Below are 25,304 nucleotides of genomic sequence, written 5' to 3'. Positions count from 1 at the left end.
CCTAAAGATGGAAATTGGAATACTATCTTGCCTCAGAGAAAATCCCCAAAGGATAGACAGCCCCCCACAAATATTGGCGGTGAGTCGGAGAGGAAAAATAATAATAATAATAATTAACATACACACATAAAACATACACAGGCAGAAAAACAGGATTTAGCACAGGAGGCCACACTAGCTAGATAGGACAGGATAGGACAGAGTTCTGTGCGGTCAGTATTAAAACCCTTCAAAAACATCCATAGCAGAATATACAAAAACTTCCTACATCTAACTAAAAGATGCAGGAGCGTAAATCTGCAACTCCAGTGAATCCTACAATCAGAGCAGGAATAAAACTGAAACAAGCACACAGCAGTGTACCACAGAAACAAAAACCAAACACTTATCTTTGCTGAATTTGGCAGCAAGCAGGAGAAGCCAGAAAGTGATCCAACACTTCACAAGGAACATTGACAACTGGCAAGGGCTAAAGGATCCTGCACACCTAAATATCCCAGTCAGAATTGTAATCATCCGATACACCTGGCCAAGACTGCGACTCAGAGACAACTGCATTCCCACCTACAACCACTGGAGGGAACCCAAGAGCAGAATTCACAACAGATGAGCGAGTGTACTCGTTGCTCGGGTTTTCCTGAGCACGCTCGGGGGGTCTCAGAGTATTTGGTAGTGTTCAGAGATTTCATTTTCATCACAGCAGCTGGGTGATTTACAGCTACTAGCCAGCCTGAGTACATGTGGGGGTTGCCTGGTTGCTAGGGAATCCCCACATGTGTTCAAGCTGTCTAGTAGCCGCAAATCATGCTGCTGAGGCGATGAAAACTTAATCTCTGAGCAGTCACAAATACTCGGAGACCACCTGAGCGTGCTCTGGAAAACCCGAGCAACGAGTACACTCGCTCATCACTACTCAGGTGTAATTTTGGCCCATTCCTCCTCACAAACACTCTTTAATCCTGAAGGTTCTGTGGGCTCCTTCTATGAAATCGGAGCTTTAGTTCCTTCCATAAAGTTTCTATTGGATTCAGGCCAGGTGATCCGCTGGGCCATTCTAGTAGCTTTATTTTCTTTTTCTGAAACCAATTGACAATTTTCTTGGCGGTGTGTTTGGGATCATTGTCTTGCTGGAATATCCACCCTTGTTTTATCTTCATCATTCTGGTAGAAGGCATCAGATTTTTTTCAAGAATGTCATGGTACACCATGACACACCATGATATTTCCACCTCCATACTTCACTGTTGGTATGGTGTCTAGGGGTTAATACACATGACCTTTTAGCCTTCAAACATGCTGTGTACTATGGCATCCAAACAGTTGAATTTTGGTCTCATCTTCTCACATTCACATCTGATCATAATTCTTTTCACTACTCTGTCTAAAATCTTGAGCAGAGCACCTGGTGTGATGAAATTATGTTCTTTCCTCATCTGTATTATGGCCTGAGAAGGGCTCACTGGAACCTTAAGTAGTTTAGAATTTCTTCTTTAATAAATGCCATCAGTGTGTTTTCCAACAATAAGGTTGCAAAGGTCCTGAGACAACTCACTGGTTTTACCCATCATGAGATGCTTGTTATGTCGCACCTTGATAATGAGACACCTTTTTATACACCATCAGCTGAACCAGCGGATATTATTGTTTTACTAAATGTCAGGATTGTCTTTTAATTATTGGTAGATTTAAGCTAGTGTTATGAATTCCCACGGCTTTTTGCACCTCTCTTTCTTTATGTGTTGAATACTTTTTCCCTGTGTCATTTCTCATTATTACACAATTTAATTCATGGACATCTATGGTTTGATTTTGTTGCCTGTGTGGATTGAAAGATTGATGATCCTCTGACCATCTTTATCTTTACTTCTGAGAGACTCTGCCTCTCTAACATGCTCTTGTTACCACATACTTTTTCAACCTTTTGCTAACCCTGTCCCAACTTTTTGGAGGTGGAGTGCTGCCATCAATGTCTAAATGAACTAATTATCCAAATAAAATGTAAAAAATGTCAACTTATGCTCTGTGTTCTTGCTATGCCTGTGTACTTAGTCACTAGGGAATAATAGGTTATGCACTAAAATAACAAAACTTACCCTGCCAGTTTTTTACAGACTAGATATCCTGAATCCGTAGTCCCTTGTAGTGTCTACAGGATCAGCTGTAGCCCTAATCATAAACTAGGAGATAGCAACTTGGACCTAACTGCCTAAAAGGCCTTCGAATTGCTTCTAAAGAACTGGAGGGCAGAGCATAGTGTGATTATCTACAAGAGAAGCATGCTAAGCAATGGACAGTTTCCAGAGTGAGTAAAGTAAATAACGACATACCAAATAAAGTACTGTTAACAAATATACTGCCCACTTCCTAAATGATAAACAGAAGATAGGAGCAAAGTATGATAAAGAAACAGTAAAGTGGAAACACTAAGCTGGAGTTTCACAGACTGGCTCCAAACATTAATAAAATGTTAGAACATCCAAATGAATCTATCACCAGCAGAGAACACAAGCAGGAGAGAGGTTGAAATAGAAGCACCTGCAGTGTGATAGGACAGGACAGATGGCAAACGGACAAAAGGCAAAAGGTAATCGGCACCTGGACAGCATCAGGATCTGCTATGGCTCAGTGGACAGAGATGCTGAGAGAAGAGCAGAGGAACGCCGGATCGAATCCCAAGGAATGACAGTTCTATGTTCTGTTGTGAATATAATATCTCTATAAGAGATTTCCAAATCATTCTTGTTTTCCCTACATTTTACAAAAAAGTCCCAACTTTTTGGGAATCGGCGTTGTACATAGCTCAATTGGTAATTCATTACAACTATGCACAACATACTGTAGTACCATAATATGGTCCATGTACCTGAGAAGACCTATCAACTATGCGGCCGCACGCTCCGTTCTGGAGTGTCGGTGCCAGAGCTTGGTTTTAACCTGCGAGACCCGGCCGTATCTCGCTGTAGTGTGATCCCGGCCTTAAGAGGAGACTTTGTGCAGCAGGCCTTCATGGTAAAATAGCTGCTAGGAAACCACTGCTAAGGACAGGCAACAAGCAGAAGAGACTTGTTTGGGCTAAAGAACACAAGGAATGGACATTAGACCAGTGGAAATCTGTGCTTTGGTCTGATGAGTCCAAATGTGAGATCTTTGGTTCCAACCACCGTGTCTTTGTGCGACGCAGAAAAGATGAATGGATGGACTCTACATGCCTGGTTCCCACCGTGAAGCATGGAGGAGGAGGTGTGATGGTGTGGGGGGTGCTTTGCTGGTGACAGTGTTGGGGATTTATTCAAAATTGAAGGCATACTGAACCAGCATGGCTACCACAGCATCTTGCAGCGGCATGCTATTCCATCCGGTTTGCGTTTAGTTGGACCATCATTTATTTTTCAACAGGACAATAACCCCAAACACATCTCCAGGCTGTGTAAGGGTTATTTGACCAAGAAGGAAAGTGATGGGGTGCTACGCTAGATGACCTGGCCTCCACAGTCACCAGACCTGAACCCAATCGAGATGGTTTGGGGTGAGCTGGACCGCAGAGTGAAGGCAAAAGGGCCAACAAGTGCTAAGCATCTCTGGGAACTCCTTCAAGATTGTTGGAAGACCATTCCCGGTGACTACCTCTTGAAGCTCATCAAGAGAATGCCAAGAGTGTGCAAAGCAGTCAAAGCAAAAGGTGGATACTTTGAAGAACCTAGAATATGAGACATATTTTCAGTTGTTTCACACTTTTTTGTTAAGGATATAATTCCACATGTGTTAATTCATCGTTTTTATGCCTTCAGTGTGAATGTACAATTTTCATATTCATGAAAATACAGAAAAATCTTTAAATGAGAAGGTGTGTCCATACTTTTGGTCTGTACAGTATACGCCTTTCACATGTAAAGTGCCATGGAATAAATGGCGCTATAATAATAATACAAATGTACATAGCTATCTCATGTGAGTGCAAAACGTGCAATCGACATCAATTAAACTAAAATAACATAACAGCTAAATAAAAGTGCAAGCAGGACGAGTGATCCGTATCTCCAGACACAAGATACAGATCAGCTCGCTCAGCTGTTCCACCAATAAGAGGAGGATATCAATGACAAGTAACGTCATAAATAAAATCTTACTTCTCCGATTAGGATGTAAAAATTCACAATAAAGACAACCTTTGGTTTTGCAGGGAGAGCTGAAGATGATGCACACTTTATATGAAATGGGACTCTGCGGGGAAGTTTATGATCGTGTTGCATTTCAGCAAAAAAGTTGTTTTTTTTCCTTCTGGAAACAAACGTGCTTTTAGTGTTGATAAGCCATAAGACGCCGAAACTAAAAAAGGCCGATTACGTCTGTGAGGCAGTGACAGGTGTTATATGCGGGGGTCGCTATGAGTCCCCCAGGATGCGTATAGAAGCATATTAAGACTACTGGAGTGCATTGCAGTCACAGGCATAGCTGTGATTGCAGTGCAAAATAAAAGTAAGTCTGGTCTTGGACAAGTTATTTGTCCAAGGCAGATTTAAGAAAACCCAGCATGGGCTTTTATTTTTGGAGCGAACTACAGGATGGTAGAGGGGCAATTCGCTCCCTCCGGGCCGGGTCTTCCAAGTGGCCCATGGCCACAGATTCCATTGAAAAAAAAACCCTGCAGCAAAGGATTGGATGTGTCAGTCTCGGTTTGCAAACTTGCAGAGCAGGTGGCTCTGCAAAGCTCAGCCTGTGTGAAGTAACACTGAGCCACTGCACCAACCCCGCTGCACTACACGGCCCAGTGTAAGCAAGGCTTTAGTGCAGTAATAGTAATCATGGTAGGTTTTTAATGGACTGATTTTTTTTTTCTTGGTCAACAAACCTAGAAATATGGAAACTTACTTTATGTAATGAAGGATAGCCTATGTTCACACTAGGCGTTTTTGCAGCTTTTTTAATGCAAATTTTCAGCTGTGTTTTACAGCACCAGCAAAGACAATGAGTTTTCAGAAATCTCATGCACAGACATTGGTTTCTTGTCATCAGTATTTTGTGCTTTGCTTGTTTTTTGCATAATAGAGCACGTCTCTTCTTTCAGCATTTTTCAGCATTTTTCGCTCATTGAAAGAAATGGGTGGTGAAAAAATGCACCAAAAAGCAGGTGTCTGGTTTTGCGGAATTTTTAGTGCCAAAACCTTTAAAGTAGAATGATTTTTTTTGTCACTAAACTTTATCAGCATGCACAAGAAGCAAATGTAGCATGACAAAAACAGAGCAAAAAATGTACACAAAAAAACAGCAAAAACGCAACAAAAAAACTGCATGAAAAACCTGATTTTTATGCAGCTTCTTTGCCAATAGAGCAGGTTTTGATGCAGAAAAAAACATAGCAAAACGCCACGTGAACATACCCTTACTGAGATACAAAAAATTATTTTAAAAAATGTCCCTAATAATATACCATATATACTTGGGTATTAGCCGAGAATTTCAGCCCATTTTTTTTAGGCTGAAAGCGCCCCTCTGAAAGCGTCCCAGGGTGTCGGCGGGGGAAGGGAAGTGGCAGCTGTCACATCATACTCATCTGCTCCCGGCGCGTCTCTGCTTGTCCCTGGTTCTTAGATGGTCTCCACGCCGGCAGCTTGCTCCGATGTTCAACGGTCAAATGGTACCGCTCATTAAAGTAATGAATATGGACGTGACTCCATTCCCATAGAGGTGGAGCGCATATTCATGATTTTAATGATGAGCGGTACCAGTGACCGATGAACACGGGAACAAGCTGTCGGTGCCGAGACCATCTGAGAACCAGAAACTTGCAAACCGCGCCAGGAGGGTGAGTATAACTGGGTAGGGGGAGCCATGCGATATTCGCCTGTCCCCGTTACACCGCCGCGCTGTGTCTTCTGCGTCCTCTGGCTGTGACGTTCAGGTCAGAGGGCGCAATGACGTGTTTATTGCGCGTCCTCTGCCTGAACAGTCACAGCCAGAGACCCGGAAGACACCGCGCGGCGGTGGAACGGGGACAGGTGAATATCGCAAGTGCCGGTGTCCCCGCCTGCTCAGGACAAGAGGTCAGTATGTCATTTTTTTTTTATCGCAGCTGCAGCATATGGGGCATAATATTCTATGGAGCATCTTATGGGGCCATAATCAACCTTTATGCAGCATTGTATGGGGTAAATGTTTCTATGGAGCATCTTATGGGGCTATAATTAACGTTTGTGTAGCATTATATGGGGCAAATGTTTCTATGGAGCATCTTATGGGGCCATAATCAACCTTAATGCAGCATTATATAGGGCAAATTATTCTATGGAGCATCTTATGGGGCCATAATCAACCTTTGTGCAGCATTATATGGGGCAAATGTTTCTATGGAGCATCTTATGGGGCCATAATAAACCTTTGTGCATCATTCTGTATGAAGCATCTTATGAGGTCCATCATAAACTTTATGGAGCATTATATGGGGCATATTTTTGTATGGAGCATCTTATGGGACCCATCATAAACTTTATGGAGCATTATATGGGGTGTATTTTGTATGAAGCATTATATGGGACTCCTGATTCAATATGGATATTCAAAAATACTTAACCTACTGATGTCTCAATTAATTTTACTTTTATTGGTATCTATTTTTATTTTTGACATTTACCGGTAGCTGCTGCATTTTCCACCCTAGGCTTACATTCGAGTCATTAAGTTTACCCAGTTTCCTGTGACAAAAGCTTTGTGTGAACTTACCTAATGGTTAAAGGTACCTTTTATGCATGGTTTTAATGGTTTTAAATATGGTATACCAAATGGCAGTAGAAACACAAGTAGGTATGAATGCTATGGCATCATGGCCAATAAATGAGCTTGAGACAGAGAAATCTGCTGAAACGTTACTGCTAATGGATCAGTATAGCCACGGTTTTTCACTTTAATTTTTGGAGTGCTGCCTGTTTTTTTCTGATTTGATTTTCTATTCTTTTATTTCCTTAAAAGGTTTTATGGCACCTGGCTTTTTTTTGGTAATGCCAAATCTATCTATCTATCTATCTATCTATCTATCTATCTATCTATCTATCTATCTATCTATCTATCTATCTATCTAATATCTATATACCCCATATCCATCTATCTATCTCCTATTTATCTCCTATATCTATCTATCTATCACATATCTATCTATCTATCTAATATCTATCTCCTATTTATCTCTCATATCTATCTGTACAAATATAAAAGGAACAAAAATGGCGGAAGCACTCAAGGGATCTAAGTGAGAAAGACAGGGAGTTTTTTCACTAATGTAGGTGCATCTAGATGGGTGAATAAAACTCGCATCCCCCTCCTCGGATCCCTTGAGTGCTGCCTCCATTGTTTTCCTTTTCTATACTTATTGTTAGATAGCTATTCATGTATACGGGGCTGAATCTGCCATGAGGGAAGATATATATAAATATACTGTATATGAAAGTTACCAGTAACGTTAGTACTAGATACATACTGTATATTTACGGTAAATGTCATACTCGGGGACATTTTTCAGATAATGCCGGTATATTTGTCCCTTATGATAACATTGATTCCAGTAAATTCAGCTTTGTTGGGATCATGTCACTAGGAAGGGCTTATCAATATTATCAATAGGTCTAAAGTGATTAGATGTCTGAATCTGCAATATATTCTACATAACCGCCAGCGAGGTCTCTTACTTTAATCACTTGGTAAAGCAGTTCCCGGCCCATCAGCTCCATTTATGTGGCAAAGGGAAAAACAAACAGCAAATCATTGTTTGGAGGGAATAAAAGACCTAGAAAGCCGGACTGCATCCTTACCCATATCCGCCCCCTGACAGACTGGCTTGTGTTCACGCTGCATATTGATTACACATATGTCTAAAATATAGGTTTGAACTCTGCAGCATCATTGATCTGCAGAATCTTCGCAACAAACCACAAGATTAATTGCACTGAAATTGATCAGACAATCTATATGCCAGGCAGTAAGGACAGATGAGAGCTGCAGCTGCTACCGAGCAGACCTTCTGACTGACGTGGCTGTCACAGAACGGACGATCGATCAATCAATCAATCAATCAAATATTCAATAAACCAGGAGTTCTTTAGAAGCCGCCCATACCAAACTACTAATAAGAATATATATATATTTTTTTACGTATTATGTAAGATACAATTAATCATATATATACAGAGCAGTTTTACAATTGTCTAATATACTTTGTGATTCACTTGATCACCTCTTGATTAAAGACATTAGCGTTAGTAAAAAGGCTCAATCGTTCAATAATAACCTGAACCCAGCACTAGCCCACCGCTCACATCCTGACTGCATTTATGATTGCAAGTAATTACCAAAAAATAATGCGGGCAGGGTATAATTAGTAGGTATAACCAAAAAGAACTGAAAAAAACCCTTTGTATATATGGGTAATTTTTTCAGTTCTTTTTGGTTATACCTGCATTTATGATTGCACAGAGACTAAGCCTGCAGGCTTAAAGGGGGTTTTCTCACTAATAAAAGTTAATTTTAATCAATAGAATTTGGAATAATAATAACTTTCACAAGTGGATGTGTTTAAATAAAATGTTCCTGAGCCGAGATAATCTTATACATGTGCCCCTGCTATGTACTGTGTAATGGCTGTGTCTGACCGTACAGGGACATGGTCTGATCATACCACAGCTAGGGGAGGAAGCAAAAGGGAGCATACAGACATTACAGAAGGGGATCACAGCTGATTCTTTTTTAGAGGTAAAAAATTTCCCTGCCTGTTTTTAATCAATGTTTTACTTCAAAGAATCAGCTGTGATTCCATACTGTAATGTCTGTATACTTAACTACAGTAGTAGTAGTATACAGGAGCTGTGGTATGATCAGACCATGTCCCTGCACGGTCAGACACAGCCATTACACAGCACACAGCAGGGGCACATGTATAAGATTATCTCAGCACAGGAACATTTTATTTAACCCCTTAATCCCATTTGATGTACTATCCTGTCAAGGTGACCTGGGACTTAATTCCCAGGGACGGGATAGTACGTCATAGCGATCGGCCGCGCTCTCGGGGGGAGCGCGGACGATCGCGGCCGGGTGTCAGCTGACTATCGCAGCTGACATCTGGCACTATGTGCCAGGAGCGGTCACGGACCACCCCCTGCACATTAACCCCCGGCACACTGCGATCAAACATGATCGCAGCATTCCAGGGGCATAGGGAAGCATCGCGCAGGGAGGGGGCTCCCTGCATGCTTCCCTGAGACATTCGGAGCAACCTGATCACACCGAGGGTCTCCTACCTCTTTCTCCCTGCAGACCCCGGATCCAAAATGGCCGCGGGGCTGCATCCGGGTCCTGCAGTGCAGGCGCTGGTAAGCCAGGAGCAGTGCACATCAGATCGCTAATCTGATATAGTGCATTGCAAAGTGTCAGATCAGCGATCTGACCTTATAACATGATGCCTCCTGGGGCAATGTTATAAAGTAAAAAAAAAAGATATTTAGATGTGTAAAAAAAATTTAAAAATATTCCTAAATAAAGAAAAAAAATATATATATTGTTCCCATAAATACATTTCTTTATCTAAATAAAAACAAAAAACAATAAAAGTACATATATTTAGTGAAGAAGCACACCAGCGCTACACTAACGGAGTAGCCCTCAGCAGCTGGAATCGGGACAGGGAGGTGCTTGAAAACTGTTGTGAGAGAAACCAAAGGCAAATAGAAAAAAGTCGAAACCGAGCTTGAGGGGATAAATACTCTAAAGCAAATGTGCACGACCTGCATAAACCGATACTAAAGATAACTCTATGAAGAGAAAGCCCCAGCCGGTGGCGTCTCTGGATGCGTGCGAGAGGAAGATGGCCGACTGAGGTGCCTAGCGTGTGACGTCACAAAAGCTACGGAGCAGCACTGGGGCCAAAAAGCTACCAACGCGTTTCAAAGGAACAGCGTTCTTCTTCGTCAGGGCTTTCTCTGGCTCTGCGCAGCGCACCCGCAGCATACAGACGTCTGTCTTTCCTCCGCTGCACCGGACACGTCAGTCCACCTCTGTCAGCGCTGCGCCTGCCTCCTGGTGAGTTTTCCGCCAATGCTTTAGCCACTCTGATGCACACACCCTTCATAACAGGTTATGTGGATACTCTATTGACGCGGCCTCAGTCACACTTTTGTAACCTGCAGGAGTCCAGACACCAGTTTGCACCAGGTTATGTGGATACTCTATTTACGCTGCATCACAGTTATATTTTTGTAGCCTGCAGGAGTCCAGACACCGGTTTGCAATAGATATTGGACCCACCACAGGCACACCACCTTATTCCACAGCAATGTGTGTTCTACCTGCTGGAATCCATATAATAGGTTAGCATTCATCCAAAACGGGCTTCACACTTTACCAATCTTGTTGTTCTGATTATTATTATACTATATAATAATTACGGATTGCTACAGATACGTACCATTCATTCCACGTGGGCCCTCGAGTGTATCATCCATCCCCCCCCCTCCCTTCAGGTAACACATTTTCCCACTTCTTCTTTTAATCTTCATAGAGTTATCTTTAGTATCTGTTTATGCAGGTTGTGCACATTTGCTTTAGAGTATTTATCTCCTCAAGCGCGGTTTCGACTTTTTGCTATTTGACATATATTTACTGTAGTATCGCTGCGTCCGTAACAACCCGACCTATAAAACTGTCCCACTATTTAACCCCTTCAGTGAACACCGTAAAAAAAAAAAAAAACGAGGCAAAAAACAACGCTTTATTATCATACCGCCGAACAAAAAGTGGAATAGCACGCGATCAAAAACACAGATATAAATAACCATGGTACCGCTGAAAACTTCATCTTGTCCCGCAAAAAACGAGCCACCATACAGCGTCATCAGCGAAAAAATAAAAAAGTTCTAGTCCTCAGAATAAAGCGATGCAAAAATAATTCTTTTTTCTATCAAATAGTTTTTATCGTATAAAAGCGCCAAAACATAAAACAATGATATAAATGAGGTATCACTGTAATCATACTGACCCGCAGAATAAAACTGCTTTATCCATGTTACCAAACGCGGAACGGTATAAAGGCTTCCCCCTTCCCAAAAGAAATTCATGAATACCTGGTTTTTGGTCATACTGCCTCACAAAAATCGGAATAAAAAGCGATCAAAAAGGTCACATACCCGAAAATGTTACCAATAAAAACGTCAACTCGTCCCGCGAAAAAAAAGACCTCACATGACTATGTGGACCAAAATATGGAAAAATTATAGCTCTCAAAATGTGGTAACGCAAAAAAAAATTTTTGCAATAAAAAGCGTCTTTTAGTGTGTGACAGCTGCCAATCATAAAAATCCGCTAAAAAACCCGCTATAAAAGTAAATCAAACCCCCCTTCATCACCCCCTTAGTTAGGGAAAAATTAAAAAAATGTATTTATTTCCATTTTCCCATTAGGGTTACGGTTAGGGTTAGGGTTGGGGCTAGGGTTAGGGTTACGGTTAGGGCTAGAGTTATGATTAGGGCTAGGGTTATGGTTAGAGTTGGGGCTAGGGTTAGGGTTGGGGCTAGGGTTAGGATTACATTTACGGTTGGCAATAGGGTTAAAGGTGTGTCAGGGTTAGGGGTGTGGTTAGGGTTATGGTTGGGATTAGGGATAGGGGTGTGTTGGAGTTAGTGGTGTGGTTAGGGTTGGAGTTAGGGGTGTGGTTGGGATTAGGGGTGTGTTTGGATTAGGGTTTCAGTTAGAATTGGGGGTTTCCACTGTTTAGGCACATCAGGGCTCTCCAAACGCGATATGGCGTCCGATCTCAATTCCAGCCAATTCTGCGTTAAAAAAGTAAAACAGTGCTCATTTCCTTCCAAGCTCTCCCGTGCACCCAAACAGGGATTTACCCCAACATACGGGGTATCAGCGTACTCAGGACAAATTGCACAACAACTTTTGGGGTCCAATTTCTCCTGTTACCCTTGGTAAAATACAAAACTGGGGGCTAAAAAATAATTTGTGGAAAAAAAAAAAAGAATTTTTATTTTCACGGCTTTGTGTTATAAACTGTAGAGAAACACTTAACATAGTAACATAGTTAGTAAGGCCGAAAAAAGACATTTGTCCATCCAGTTCAGCCTATATTCCATCATAATAAATCCCCAGATCTACGTCCTTCTACAGAAGCTAATAATTGTATAATACAATATTGTTCTGCTCCAGGAAGATATCCAGGCCTCTCTTGAACCCCTCGACTGAGTTCGCCATCACCACCTCCTCAGGCAAGCAATTCCAGATTCTCACTGCCCTAACAGTAAAGAATCCTCTTCTATGTTGGTGGAAAAACCTTCTCTCCTCCAGACGCAAAGAATGCCCCCTTGTGCCCGTCACCTTCCTTGGTATAAACAGATCCTTAGCGAAATATTTGTATTGTCCCCTTATATACTTATGCATGGTTATTAGATCGTCCCTCAGTCGTCTTTTTTCTAGACTAAATAATCCTAATTTCGCTAATCTACCTGGGTATTGTAGTTCTCCCATCCCCTTTATTAATTTTGTTGCCCTCCTTTGTACTCTCTCTAGTTCCATTATATCCTTCCTGAGCACCGGTGCCCAAAACTGGACACAGTACTCCATGTGCGGTCTAACTAGGGATTTGTACAGAGGCAGTATAATGCTCTCATCATGTGTATCCAGACCTCTTTTAATGCACCCCATGATCCTGTTTGCCTTGGCAGCTGCTGCCTGGCACTGGCTGCTCCAGGTAAGTTTATCATTAACTAGGATCCCTAAGTACTTCTCCCTGTCAGATTTACCCAGTGGTTTCCCGTTCAGTGTGTAATGGTGATATTGATTCCTTCTTCCCATGTGTATAACCTTACATTTATCATTGTTAAACCTCATCTGCCACCTTTCAGCCCAAGTTTCCAACTTATCCAGATCCATCTGTAGCAGAATACTATCTTCTCTTGTATTAACTGCTTTACATAGTTTTGTATCATCTGCAAATATCGATATTTTACTGTGTAAACCTTCTACCAGATCATTAATGAATATGTTGAAGAGAACAGGTCCCAATACCGACCCCTGCGGTACCCCACTGGTCACAGCGACCCAGTTAGAGACTATACCATTTATAACCACCCTCTGCTTTCTATCACTAAGCCAGTTACTAACCCATTTACACACATTTTCCCCCAGACCAAGCATTCTCATTTTGTGCACCAACCTCTTGTGCGGCACGGTATCAAACGCTTTGGAAAAATCGAGATATACCACGTCCAATGACTCACCGTGGTCCAGTCTATAGCTTACCTCTTCATAAAAACTGATTAGATTGGTTTGACAGGAGCGATTTCTCATAAACCCATGCTGATATGGAGTTAAACAGTTATTCTCATTGAGATAATCCAGAATAACATCCCTCAGAAACCCTTCAAATATTTTACCAACAATAGAGGTTAGACTTACTGGCCTATAATTTCCAGGTTCACTTTTAGAGCCCTTTTTGAATATTGGCACCACATTTGCTATGCGCCAGTCCTGCGGAACAGACCCGGTCGCTATAGAGTCCCTAAAAATAAGAAATAATGGTTTATCTATTACATTACTTTGTTCTCTTAGTACTCGTGTGTGTATGCCATCCGGACCCGGAGATTTATCTGTTTTAATCTTATTTAGCCGGTTTCGCACCTCTTCTTGGGTTAGATTGGTGACCCTTAATATAGGGTTTTCATTGTTTCTTGGGATTTCACCTAGCATTTCATTTTCCACCATGAATACCATGGAGAAGAAGATGTTTAATATGTTAGCTTTTTCCTCGTCATCTACAACCATTCTTTCCTCACTATTTTTTAAGGGGCCTACATTTTCAGTTTTTATTCTTTTACTATTGATATAGTTGAAGAACAGTTTGGGATTAGCAATGTGCTTCTCTGTTTCCTTTTTGGCAGCTTTAATTAGTTTTTTAGATAAAGTATTTTTCTCCCTATAGTTTTTTAGAGCTTCAATGGTGCCATCCTGCTTTAGTAGTGCAAATGCTTTCTTTTTACTGTTAATTGCCTGTCTTACTTCTTTGTTTAGCCACATTGGGTTTTTCCTATTTCTAGTCTTTTTATTCCCACAAGGTATAAACCACTTAAGGTACCGTCACACATAGCGACGCTGCAGCGATACCGACAACGATCCGGATCGCTGCAGCGTCGCTGTTTGGTCGCTGGAGAGCTGTCACACAGACCGCTCTCCAGCGACCAACGATGCCGGTAACCAGGGTAAACATCGGGTAACTAAGCTCAGGGCCGCGCTTAGTAACCCGATGTTTACCCTGATTACCATCCTAAAAAGTAAAAAAACAAACGCTACATACTTACCTACAGCCGTCTGTCCTCGGCGCTCTGCTTCTCTGGTCTGGCTGTGAGCGCCGGGCAGCCAGAAAGCAGAGCGGTGACGTCACCGCTCTGCTTTCCGGCTGACCGACGCTCACAGCCAGAGCAGGAGGAGTGCAGAGCACAGCGCTGGAGGACAGACAGCTGTAGGTAAGTATGTAGTGTTTGTTTTTTTACTTTTAGGATGGTAACCAGGGTAAACATCGGGTTACTAAGCGCGGCCCTGCGCTTAGTTACCCGATGTTTACCCTGGTTACCAGCAAAGACATCGCTGAATCGGTGTCACACACGCCGATTCAGCGATGTCTACGGGGAGTCCAGCGACGAAATAAAGTTCTGGACTTTCTTCCCTGACCAGCGATCTCCCAGCAGGGGCCTGATCGCTGCTGCCTGTCACACTGGACGATATCGCTAGCCAGGACGCTGCAACGTCACGGATCGCTAGCGATATCGTCTAGTGTGACAGTACCTTTACACTGCCTATTTAGGATGTTCTTAAACATTTTCCATTTATTATCTGTATTCTTATTTCTGAGGATATTGTCCCAGTCTACCAGATTAAGGGCATCTCTAAGCTGGTCAAACTTTGCCTTCCTAAAGTTCAGTGTTTTTGTGACTCCCTGACCTGACAAGTCCCCCTAGTGAAAGACAGGTGAAACTGTACAATATTGTGGTCGCTATTTCCTAGATGCCCGACCACCTGCAGATTTGTTATTCTGTCAGGTCTATTGGATAGTATTAGGTCTAAAAGTGCTGCTCCTCTGGTTGGATTCTGCACCAATTGTGAAAGATAATTTTTCTTGGTTATTAGCAGAAACCTGTTGCCTTTATGGGTTTCACAGGTTTCTGTTTCCCAGTTAATATCCGGGTAGTTAAAGTCCCCCATAACTTGGGGGTTCAAAGCTCTCACAACACATCTAGATAAGATCCTTAGGGGGTCTACTTTCCAAAATGGTGTCACTTGTGGGGGGTTTAAATGTTTAGGCACATCAGGGGCTCTCCAAACACAACATGGCGTACCATTTAAATTCCAGCCAATTTTGCATTGAAAAGTCAAACGGTGCTCCTTCCCTTCCGAGCTCTGCCATGCACCCAAACAGTGGTTTACCCCCACATATGGGGTATCAGCATACTCAGGACAAATTGCACAACAATGTTTGGGGTACAATTTCTTCTGGTACCCTTGGGAAAATAAAAATTTGGGGGCGAAAAGTTCATTTTTGTGAATAAATATGTTTTTATTTTTACAGCTCTACATTATAAACTTCTATGAAGCACTTGATGGGTCAAAGTGCTCACCACACTTCTAGATAAGATCCTTAGGGGGTCTACTTTCCAAAATGGTGTCAATTGTGGGGGATTTCAATGTTTAGGCACATTAGGGGCTCCCCAACGCAACATGGCATCCCATCTCAATTCCAGCCAATTTTGCGTTGAAAAGTCAAATGGCGTTCCTTCCCTTCCGAGCTCTGCCATGAGCCCAAACAGTGCTTTACCCCCACATATGGGGTATCAGGGTACTCAGAACAAATTGTGCAACAACTTTTGCGGTCCATTTTCTCCTGTTACCCTTGGTAAATTAAAAGAAATTGGAGCTGAAGTAAATGTTTTGTGAAAAAAAATTAAATTTTAATTTTTTTTAAACATTCCAAAAATTCCTGTGAAACACCTGAAGGGTTAATAAACTTTTTGAATGTGGTTTTGAGCACCTTGAGGGGTGCAGTTTTTAGAATGGTGTCACACTTGGTTATTTTCTATCATATAGACCCCTCAAAATGACTTCAAATGTGATGTGGTCACTAAACAAAAATGGTGTTATAAAAATGAGAAATTGATGGTCAACTTTTAACCCTTATAACTCCGTAACAAAAAAATTTTGTTTCCAAAATTGTGCTGATGTAAAGTAGACATGTAGGAAATGTTACTTATTAAGTATTTTTTGTGACATATCTCTGTGATTTAAGGGCATAAAAATTCAAAGTTGGAAAATTGCGAAATTTTCTAAATTTTCGCGAAATTTCCATTTTTTTCACAAATAAACGCAGGTAATATTAAAGAAATTTTACCACTATCATGAAGTACAATATGTCTCGAGAAAACAGTGTCAGAATCACCGGGATCCGTTGAAGCATTGCAGAGTTATAACCTCATAAAGGGACAGTGGTCAGAATTGTAAAAATTGGCCCGGTCATTAACGTGCAAACCACCCTCGGGGCTTAAGGAGTTAAACACATCCAATTGTGGAACTTATTATTATTCTAAGATCTATTGATTAAAATCAACTTTTGTTCTTGGGAAAACCTGTTTAAATAGGCTGCCTCACTTCAAGAGCGCACCGCTCCTTGGCCTCTCGGCTTCCTGCTTATCAGGGAGCGGTGTGCTCCAGATTATGGACAGCTCGGGTCAGCGGCACGTCAGAGCTTCCAGCCCAAACTGTGTGCTCTCCCATGCCGCAAGCAAAGACATGTTTGCTTCTACAGCATTGAAGAAGTCAAGGGGCAGTGAAGTCGGCTGGGTCTAGCGATCTGGCCAGCTTCACAGAAGTGCTGCATGTTGTATAGCCAAAAGCTTGTAAGCATGCGCACCTTGCCTAAAAAGCCAGCCATCTTAACTTAGGCAACGAACTGTAAACTATGGAATTAAATCTGTCTAATCACGAGAATAGAAGGGTTTTAATAAAAACAACTCGCAAAGTTGCTTGTTTTTACAAGCACTTTGCATTTTTTAAGAATTTACTAAGATGACACAACACCTTTTTGGATAACCATAGGTTTTCTTAAGAAGAGTTGATATGCCTCTCTCGTGCTTTATTTTACAAAATGGAAAACATGACGATTGTTGCGAGACAGGACAACCATGGGGTCTCCGTACTCTGATGCCAGTGGTAAGAAGGATTAGATATGGTGGACTTCAAAGTCCAATTCGTTGTACCTGTGCGAGGTAAGTCATAGCCGGTAGAGTCAGGTAGTGATTTATCCCATTATCGCATTGTACACACACAAACACAGCTAAAGCCTTCCATACGCATGGCTGTCCACTGAATAATGGTTCATCTGATCATTCGGTGAGCAGCCATCTTGGCTGGCTGTTTCATGCACAAGAGCGCTTGCTTGGCAGAGGTCTCATGATCTCTCTATAAGAAAGTCATTGCCAGAAATCTCTGCTGGCTTATCTCTGGAGAACAAAGTGATCAGAATTCTGAAATTTGACATGGCGATCAATATCTCCCCTGGCACTCAATTGTCCGGAGCTCCCATACACATTAGAGACTGTTGGCTGAACCAGTCGATATCGGCGAGTTGGGCCAATATTAGTCTAATGAGTATGAGCGCCTTAGACTTAACATGCCTGTCAAATTGAGTGACAGCCTGTCACGCACGTGCTGAAGAGCAGGCTGTCAATCAATGTACTGAGGGGTCATTACTGCGCACTCACTGTGTAGGGAGCAATGACTGTAGCCACCCTCTGCACCGTCCCAAAGACCGAAACAAGCAGCTGCAGGGAGGATACAACTTCATTTTCTCTCTATAGTCGCGCTTTCAGTATGCCAGCCAGGGGGGATTAAAAGGCTATGTACCTGCATATTACCACTATATCTGAAGGCAAATAGCTAACAGGTACCCTTCAACCCCTTAACGACCTATGACGTATAGATACGTCATCGGTCATGTCCCTACCTTTGAGGCGGGCTCCGATGCTGAGCCTGCATCTTTCCCAGTACATGACAGCTGATTTGATCAGCTGTTATGTGCCTCTAACAGCCGCGGGTGGAATTGCGATCCACCCGTGACTGTCAACATGTTAAATGCCGCTGCCAATCTCTGACAGCGGCATTTAACTTGCGCAAGCCAGATGCGCGTCATAAGACATGCCCATCATTTCGTATCTGCAAACTCATAATGACCTGGAGAATCATAATGGCGGTCAGTTTTAGCATTTAGTTAACATGGTAAAAAAAATAAAAATTGTGAAATTGCACTTTTTTTTGCAATTTCACCGCACTTGGAATTTTTTTCCCATACACTATATGGTAAAATCAATGGTGTTGTTCAAAAGTACATACAAGTCCACACATGGCCATATTGAGGGAAAAATAAAAAAGTTATGGCTCTGGGAAGAAGAGGAACAAAAAACAAAAACGGAAAATCGCAAAGTCGTCAAAAGGTTAACATAGAAATAAAGTACAGTGCCATTTTCACTGTAGGATAATTATGGTTAATAATGTGCACACATTCAAATTTGGATTCTAAAGAAAGGAAGTATTAACAGTTACTTAAGATGATTCTTGACTCTCCTCATCATCATGCATCTGAGGTCCTATGGGACTTAGAAAAAGTGTGGGTAGCCATAAAAGCTATGAAAGAGATCAAACGTAATCTTCAATTAACATATCAAGACACCTTCCATCAAAGTGATGTGAGAGTTGGAAACTTTGCAGGAGGCTACGGTGTCCTCTACCTTCAAAAACTCTCGTAGACTTGAGGGAATTTTGGAGACAACGCGCTCGTATGAGAGCACATCATGGCTGTGAACAAACAATGTAATTATCATAATTTAAATGCAATCTAAAATGAGGATAAAGAAGGAGAAATGTAGCCAGTAATTACAAGGTAGGTGAATGTTAGAGCGTAAGGATGAGGATGCCTAATCTTCAGTGATTCCGCATAAGACTTGGTACAAAGACACTTTTAGAACTAACTCCCCCGGCCAAAGGCAAAAAATAATTGTTGGCTAATGAGGTCATAACTAAGAACTAAAGTTGTTAATGTCTCCAATTACACAGGCAGGTGAGTATTATTTTTATTTTTTATCAACTTTTTCCCAATTAATTGAAATCATGGACAATCCCTTTAACTTTTGGGCTTCCCTAAGACAGTATAAAAGTTCTGTTATGCTAGAAAAAAATAGAAATTAAAGTGAATATTATATCTGCTACGTAAACTAAAATTCCAGTCAACCATAACCATGAAAGGCGATATGATTTACCAGCATTAAACCCTAAAGCACATTAGGGAGAAGCATTGGGAGGAAATCCCTGTCACTGAGTGACTGGCGGCAGTGCAGTAGAGCAGAGAACACCAACAACAATGCCGTTTGGTTAAAAACAGCCGATTACCAAGGTTCTCCTCCTCACAACGATAGTCACTCTTGTCCTTTTCAGTTGGATGCAAACCTATTATTCTACACCTGATGACAATGCTGCTCTAAAAGACCTCTATGCACTGCAGCACCTGGGAGGTGGACTACATTTACATACATGCACCAAAATTCATAGTGATTGGACCATGGAGGGTGTTGGTGGTCAAGATTACAGAGGAGGCTAAGGATCTGTAAGAACATCGTCACGCCTCATCGCCCTTCCATACACAGGTTCAAAACATGAAGCATCACTCTGGGGTCATAAAAGGATCAAGTAGATCTTTTAAAGGGCTGCGCAAACACATTAATGGTTTGTCTTCAAAAAGGTAGAAAAAAGGTAGAAAAAACACGGCACCGTTATGCCTGCAAGATAAACCACCTCCACAAAAACTGCAACTAAATGCCGCTGCTGTGCCGTATATGCCTGCTAGACACTGGGTGCACTGAAATAGCAAAATCAAATAAGTCCAAGCAGAGAAAAAAACAGAAAGTGCACTCACCGGTCTGTTGTGCGAAAGTCCTTTATTCAGAACATGTGCGGGCAGACTGGGGAGAACGTGGACAAAAGACGACGGCCGTTTCGCGCTGCCACGCTTCTACGGGTCTCAATGATTGAGACCCGTAGAAGCGCGGCAGCGCGAAACGGCCGTCGTCTTTTGTCCACGTTCTCCCCAGTGTGCCCGCACATGTTCTGAGTAAAGGACTTTCGCACAACAGACCGGTGAGTGCACTTTCTGTTTTTTTCTCTGCTTGGATTTATATTAATGGTTTGGTGTGTGTGTATGTGTGTGTGTGTGTTAGGCCAGTCTCACATGTCCAGATATTTCCGGTACCGGAAGAAACGGTCCCGGAGCTATCCGTGTCTGCACGTAGGCCATCCGTGTGCTATCCATGTGTCCGTGTTTATCGTCCATGTCCGTGTTTTGAAACAATTTGTTTCAATTTTAACCCTATGACTTTTAAAAACGCACAAGGACGGCATCCGAGTGCGGTACGTGTTTACATGCACCCACTGACTTTAATGGGTTCGTGTGATCCGTGCGCTCCCATGAACAATGACATGCCTCCGTGTTTTGCACACAGACACACGGTCTGTGAAAACAGGCTGACATCTGCAGAGACACATTTATGCTTATGTGTCTACGTGTGTCAGTGTCTCCGGTACGTGAGGAAACTGTCACCACACGTACCGGAGCCAGTGACGTGTGAAACCGGCCTAAAGGTGTAAAAGATTCTGAAAGGTTCCCATTAATAGTTAAATTACTTCCCCTGGATCATCGCTGATATGAAGCAGTGTCATGATCCGCCCCATCCTTGTACTGGATAATATCGGATCAGATGGTAACAAACATAGTAGATCGATTCGTTATTACATGTAAGCCATTTTGTCGTCAGGAGCAAGCTAGCAGAAGACTTCCCATGCTCAATATCAATGGAATAAATGAAAATAAGACAAAAATAGACAATTTGAGTCTTACGGAAAGGTAATCTTTAACAGCGAACAATAGTTTTATTTCACCCATGATATCTTCGGCATCCTGGTTGACATTTTTGCCCAACAGAACAGATCTGTAGTTCTACTCATGATATTTAATCCATCTTTCTTTCAAAGGACAGTCCCAAAAATATCTTTTGTCCTTTGCCTGGTATCCTTGAACAGGTATGGTCAGTTTAAATAAATGTAACAGCCGATAAGTATGAATAGGAAACTGTCAGCAGGTCTTTGCTATGTAATCTGAGAGCAACATGACATAGAAGAAGAGAGTCTAATTCCAGCGAAGTGTCACTTACTGGGCTGTTCTAGTTTCAATAAAATAGGTGTTTTCTCAGCAGCAGCTTATCACTACAGGACTAGCTGTCTCGTGCCTGCTAGTCCAACCACATCTCCACCACTGAGTTAGCATTCTGTACATTATACCATAAAAACTGCCAATCAGTAGTGAAAAATCCTATGTAAAAACACAGAGATATTGATTTGGCTTTTATCCTAAGTCATATTGCACGACTCGTTAAAGGGTTGATTGTGACTTGTAGGATCGCTACTTCCAACAGGTGGCGCTATAGAGTTTAAGTCCTCTTTTTCTCTGAAGAGGCAATTTGCATATGTAAAAACAGACAGTTTGTGCAATAAAAGTGCTGCTAACAAAAGCAAAAACTGAATTCTCACATTTTAATTGTATCCTAAACAGTTTTAGGTAGTAGATTTGTCAGTACATTACCTCAGAAGGTTGATCTATAGGTTGCGGCATAATCAACTGATTGTGATGTTGAAGAACAGTCTTCAAATAGTCTAATACTGTCTGGCACGGCACTGTAAAAGACAAAGAAGTCACATACACGTCCGCTAAAGTCAGCAGCTGCCATCTAAACCAACAAATAATAAAAAGCATGAAAGTGTGAAACAAAAATATCACTTTTCTTCAAGAACATTTTTGCGTCTGGCAATCTTCTGAAGGCTACAGGTGTAGGTAATGAAACTTTTCTGTATCCCTTAAAGTAAAGGAGGTAATAATCTTAAACAAATGTAATTCCCGGTAAAAGTCTGCATTTCAATTTTATTCTCATTTACTAATGAAATGCAAATTAGGTCATTATAACCTTAATTAGATTCATTCCAGATGGTTAATGTTTAGAGATTGAGCATGAAGTTAAAGTCACTCTTAAATCTGACCTTAGTGACATATTTCCATGGTTTCACGACAAGTGGCGGTTTCTTCTAAGGCCACCATGAGATTTGTAGACAATGTCAATATTTCATAAAGCGCAGTTTGGTGAAAGTCAAAAAAGTACTAAACTTTCTTTCAATGATATTCTCATATCTTCCATGAATATTGGAACAATATAAGCTTTATACATTCCTACGCATTACAATAAAACAATGGGTTTCCAATTACAGTAGATCAGTCACAAGTTAATGAAACATGTTCCCCATGACTGCAATTCCAGCTCATGCTGTTGATATTGACATCATTCAGATATTTGGACATCTCTATAAATGATCCACATTTTATATCAGTCTTTGTAAGAGTCACAGCCGTGACCGAACTACAAGGGACATAATGTACCAAATATAATATGATTGTGACGCCTGCCGCACCTGTTTCGCAGCATACTTACCTCTCCCGGAACGCTCCATCGGTATGCGCGCGCCTCCCGGTCTCTTCTCTTGACTCACCGCTGGTCCCTGGCTCTAGTCGGGTGCGCGTGCGCGCACTTCCTCTCTCTGGCCTGCAGACGCTCCGTTCCTCCACTCTATGATTCTGGAGGATCTTTACCCTGGAGTTCTGCAGCACTCAGTCTATTTAAGGTAACTCCTTCCTCTGCTCCATGCCTGATTGTCATTTGTCCTCACTTGACCCAGGTCCCTCTGTGTTTTGTTGCTTTCCTGTGCTATTCTGTGTTCGTCCTGTGCCTCTGCCATATCTTGCCAGTCCTGGGCGTCCGCCATATCCAGTCCGCCCTGTGTCTCCGCCATACCCTGCCAGTCCTGGGCGTCCGCCATATCCAGTCCGTCCTGTCTCTGCCATACCCTGCCAGACCTGGGCATCCACCATATCCAGCCCGTCCTGTGTCTCCGCCATGCCCTGCCTGTCCTGGGCATCCACCATATCCAGTCCACTCTGTGTTTGGGTCACTGTCACTTTGTCCTGTGTCTCCGCCTTAGCCACTTCCGCATCTTTCCTCTCCTGCTTCCTGTTCCCCGGTATCAGCTTCTGTGGCAATAGTCTCCCTTGGGCCTGCCCCTAACGCTCCCTGTATTGGGGGTGGTCCACCAGGCAAATTCACCCTTGGGAGGTTCGTTGTGGTTCTGCAGGTTCACTCTTTGACATCCATAATATCTGACAATGATCACCGGTTGTGTAAATTGTTTATCTATTCATTTTTCAATATTAGTCTTTTTCTGGTCACAAATGACCCCCATTGTTCTTGGCATTACACCAAGATTTACCTCAAAGGGAACCCGTCATCAAGATTTTATACCCCAAACTAGCGGTAATGCTGATGAAAACCTTACCCTTGTCTAAATCAGTTTTGCCTCTCTCGTTACTCCCTGTCACCTCCTGTCGCTGATTGACAGGTCACTCCTGTTTTAGTGACCTAATTTCCCTGCCAGACATGTGAGCCAGAGACAGGAGAAGAGACTGAAGGACAAACAGGAGCGGTAGTCCCCGACACTACCAAGAAGTTACAGGATGGATGTGAGTTAAAAGATCCTTTATTCATACAATGCGTTTCGAAATCGGGTAGATTCCTTCTTCCGAAGCACGTTGTGTGAATAAAGAATGTTTTAGCGCACATTCAGCCTGTAACTTCTCTGTTTCGGATTACCGATCCTGTTTCTCTTCCTATCCAGGTGTGGATAAGAGGATGGAGAAGTTGCCTATCCATTTCCCTACGATCAACGAAGTTGTGCCAGGTCACAATTCACCCAGGTGAGCGAACACCTCTATCTGTCCTTTTACTCCCACTTTGTGGTAACATACTTGGGAGCCCCACTTTCTATTTTCATGACACAGTCAGCGACATGAGGCAGGTGGGGAACAGGGAGAGAGGCAAGAAAGCTGAAAGCGAAATGTCTGACCCCACAGCACGTGCAACTCATTAGCATATGATGTCAACAAAGGATTTCTCTAAAATTGCAAAACAGATTTCTACATGCAAGTTAAGAATTTAATCAGGATTAAAGCGCATTTATGTACATGCTGTTGGTTTGGGGTACAAAATTGACATTCTTCAAAAGGGTTCTCACATTAGAAATAACCCATGTATGTGCCTACTCAGGCAACCCTTTCTCAATCAGTTATTTTTCCCTGTATAAAAAAGCAGCCTGTACTCACCTCTGGTGCTGACGCAGGGTCTTCTGGGACTCGCATGATGTTGGTATGCCAATTGAGCTCTGCACCAAATTAGCTGCTACTACACTCACATCCTTTGGACGTACCTTACATTCAGAGGGTGTCTGAAAGCAGCAGCTCTCACTTCTTCTAAGCATCAATTTTGTCTGAAATAAGTCATAGTAAAGTGCTGCTATTGGCCGCAGGGCTCAAGTGGCATAACAACATCATGTGAGTCCCGGGAGCCCTGGCATCATCATCGCTGGAGCAAAGCTGGCACAGGAGATGAGTGCAGGCAGGCAGTTCTTATTTTACACAGTGGAATATAGCAATTGGGACAACCCCTTTAATACTCACCTTGCCACTCGCCTTACTTCCCTGCATCCATCCAGTCCTCTGTACTTTTCCTTCTCCCCTTTCCCAGTTGGGGACATCCTTTATAGCCTCTATCGTCCAGGCCAGGATTTATGGCATGTTAAGGCCTCCGATGTCACTGTTTACACAGCGCACAGAGACATCAGAGGCCTAGTCGTGCCAGAAGTTCCAGCCTGAAGAAGCTAAAGTGAATGCAAATTACTGCGGTAGGAGAAAATAATATACGAAAAGGACTGGATGGTGAGCTGTGGGAACAGCAGGACAGGTGATTGGCGAGTATTTCTATTTTAACCTTTTGCCTGGCCCTCTGTAGCTCAGAAAAATGGTGGCCGCAGCTGGTCACCATTTTGCTGATTTCGCACACTGCGAATTACAAAAACAAGATCTTTGTAAAATTTGGCTTCTGCTCAAAATTAATGTAAAGGGGTTTTTCCAACAGAAATCAGAAAATAGTTTATTTTTTGATCATGTACTATCAAGTCCAAGTATGACATATCCTGTAAATATGTATATATAGAGAGAGAGAGAGAGAGAGAGAGAGAGAGAGATAGAGAGAGAGAGAGAGAGAGAGAGAGAGAGAGAGAGAGAGAGAGAGAGAGAA

General features: G+C 42.3%; 1 protein-coding gene across 2 annotated transcripts in view; it reads right to left on the bottom strand.

Moving 5' to 3' along the window:
* The window catches only part of BEND4 (BEN domain containing 4), a 160,142-nt gene that overhangs the window by 62,517 nt on the left and 72,321 nt on the right, over positions 1-25,304 (bottom strand). For both annotated transcript variants that reach the window (XM_069744534.1, XM_069744535.1), the window contains exon 3: positions 21,713-21,804. In XM_069744534.1, coding sequence (XP_069600635.1) covers positions 21,713-21,804 — 92 coding nt within the window. The remainder of the gene's footprint in view (positions 1-21,712; positions 21,805-25,304) is intronic.

The sequence above is a fragment of the Ranitomeya imitator genome, chromosome 1 (genome assembly GCF_032444005.1).
Source record: "Ranitomeya imitator isolate aRanImi1 chromosome 1, aRanImi1.pri, whole genome shotgun sequence".
In the NCBI taxonomy this organism is placed as follows: Eukaryota; Metazoa; Chordata; class Amphibia; order Anura; family Dendrobatidae; genus Ranitomeya; species Ranitomeya imitator.
Note: the sequence above shows the minus strand (reverse complement) of the source record. Positions and strands in the feature narration are given on the sequence as shown.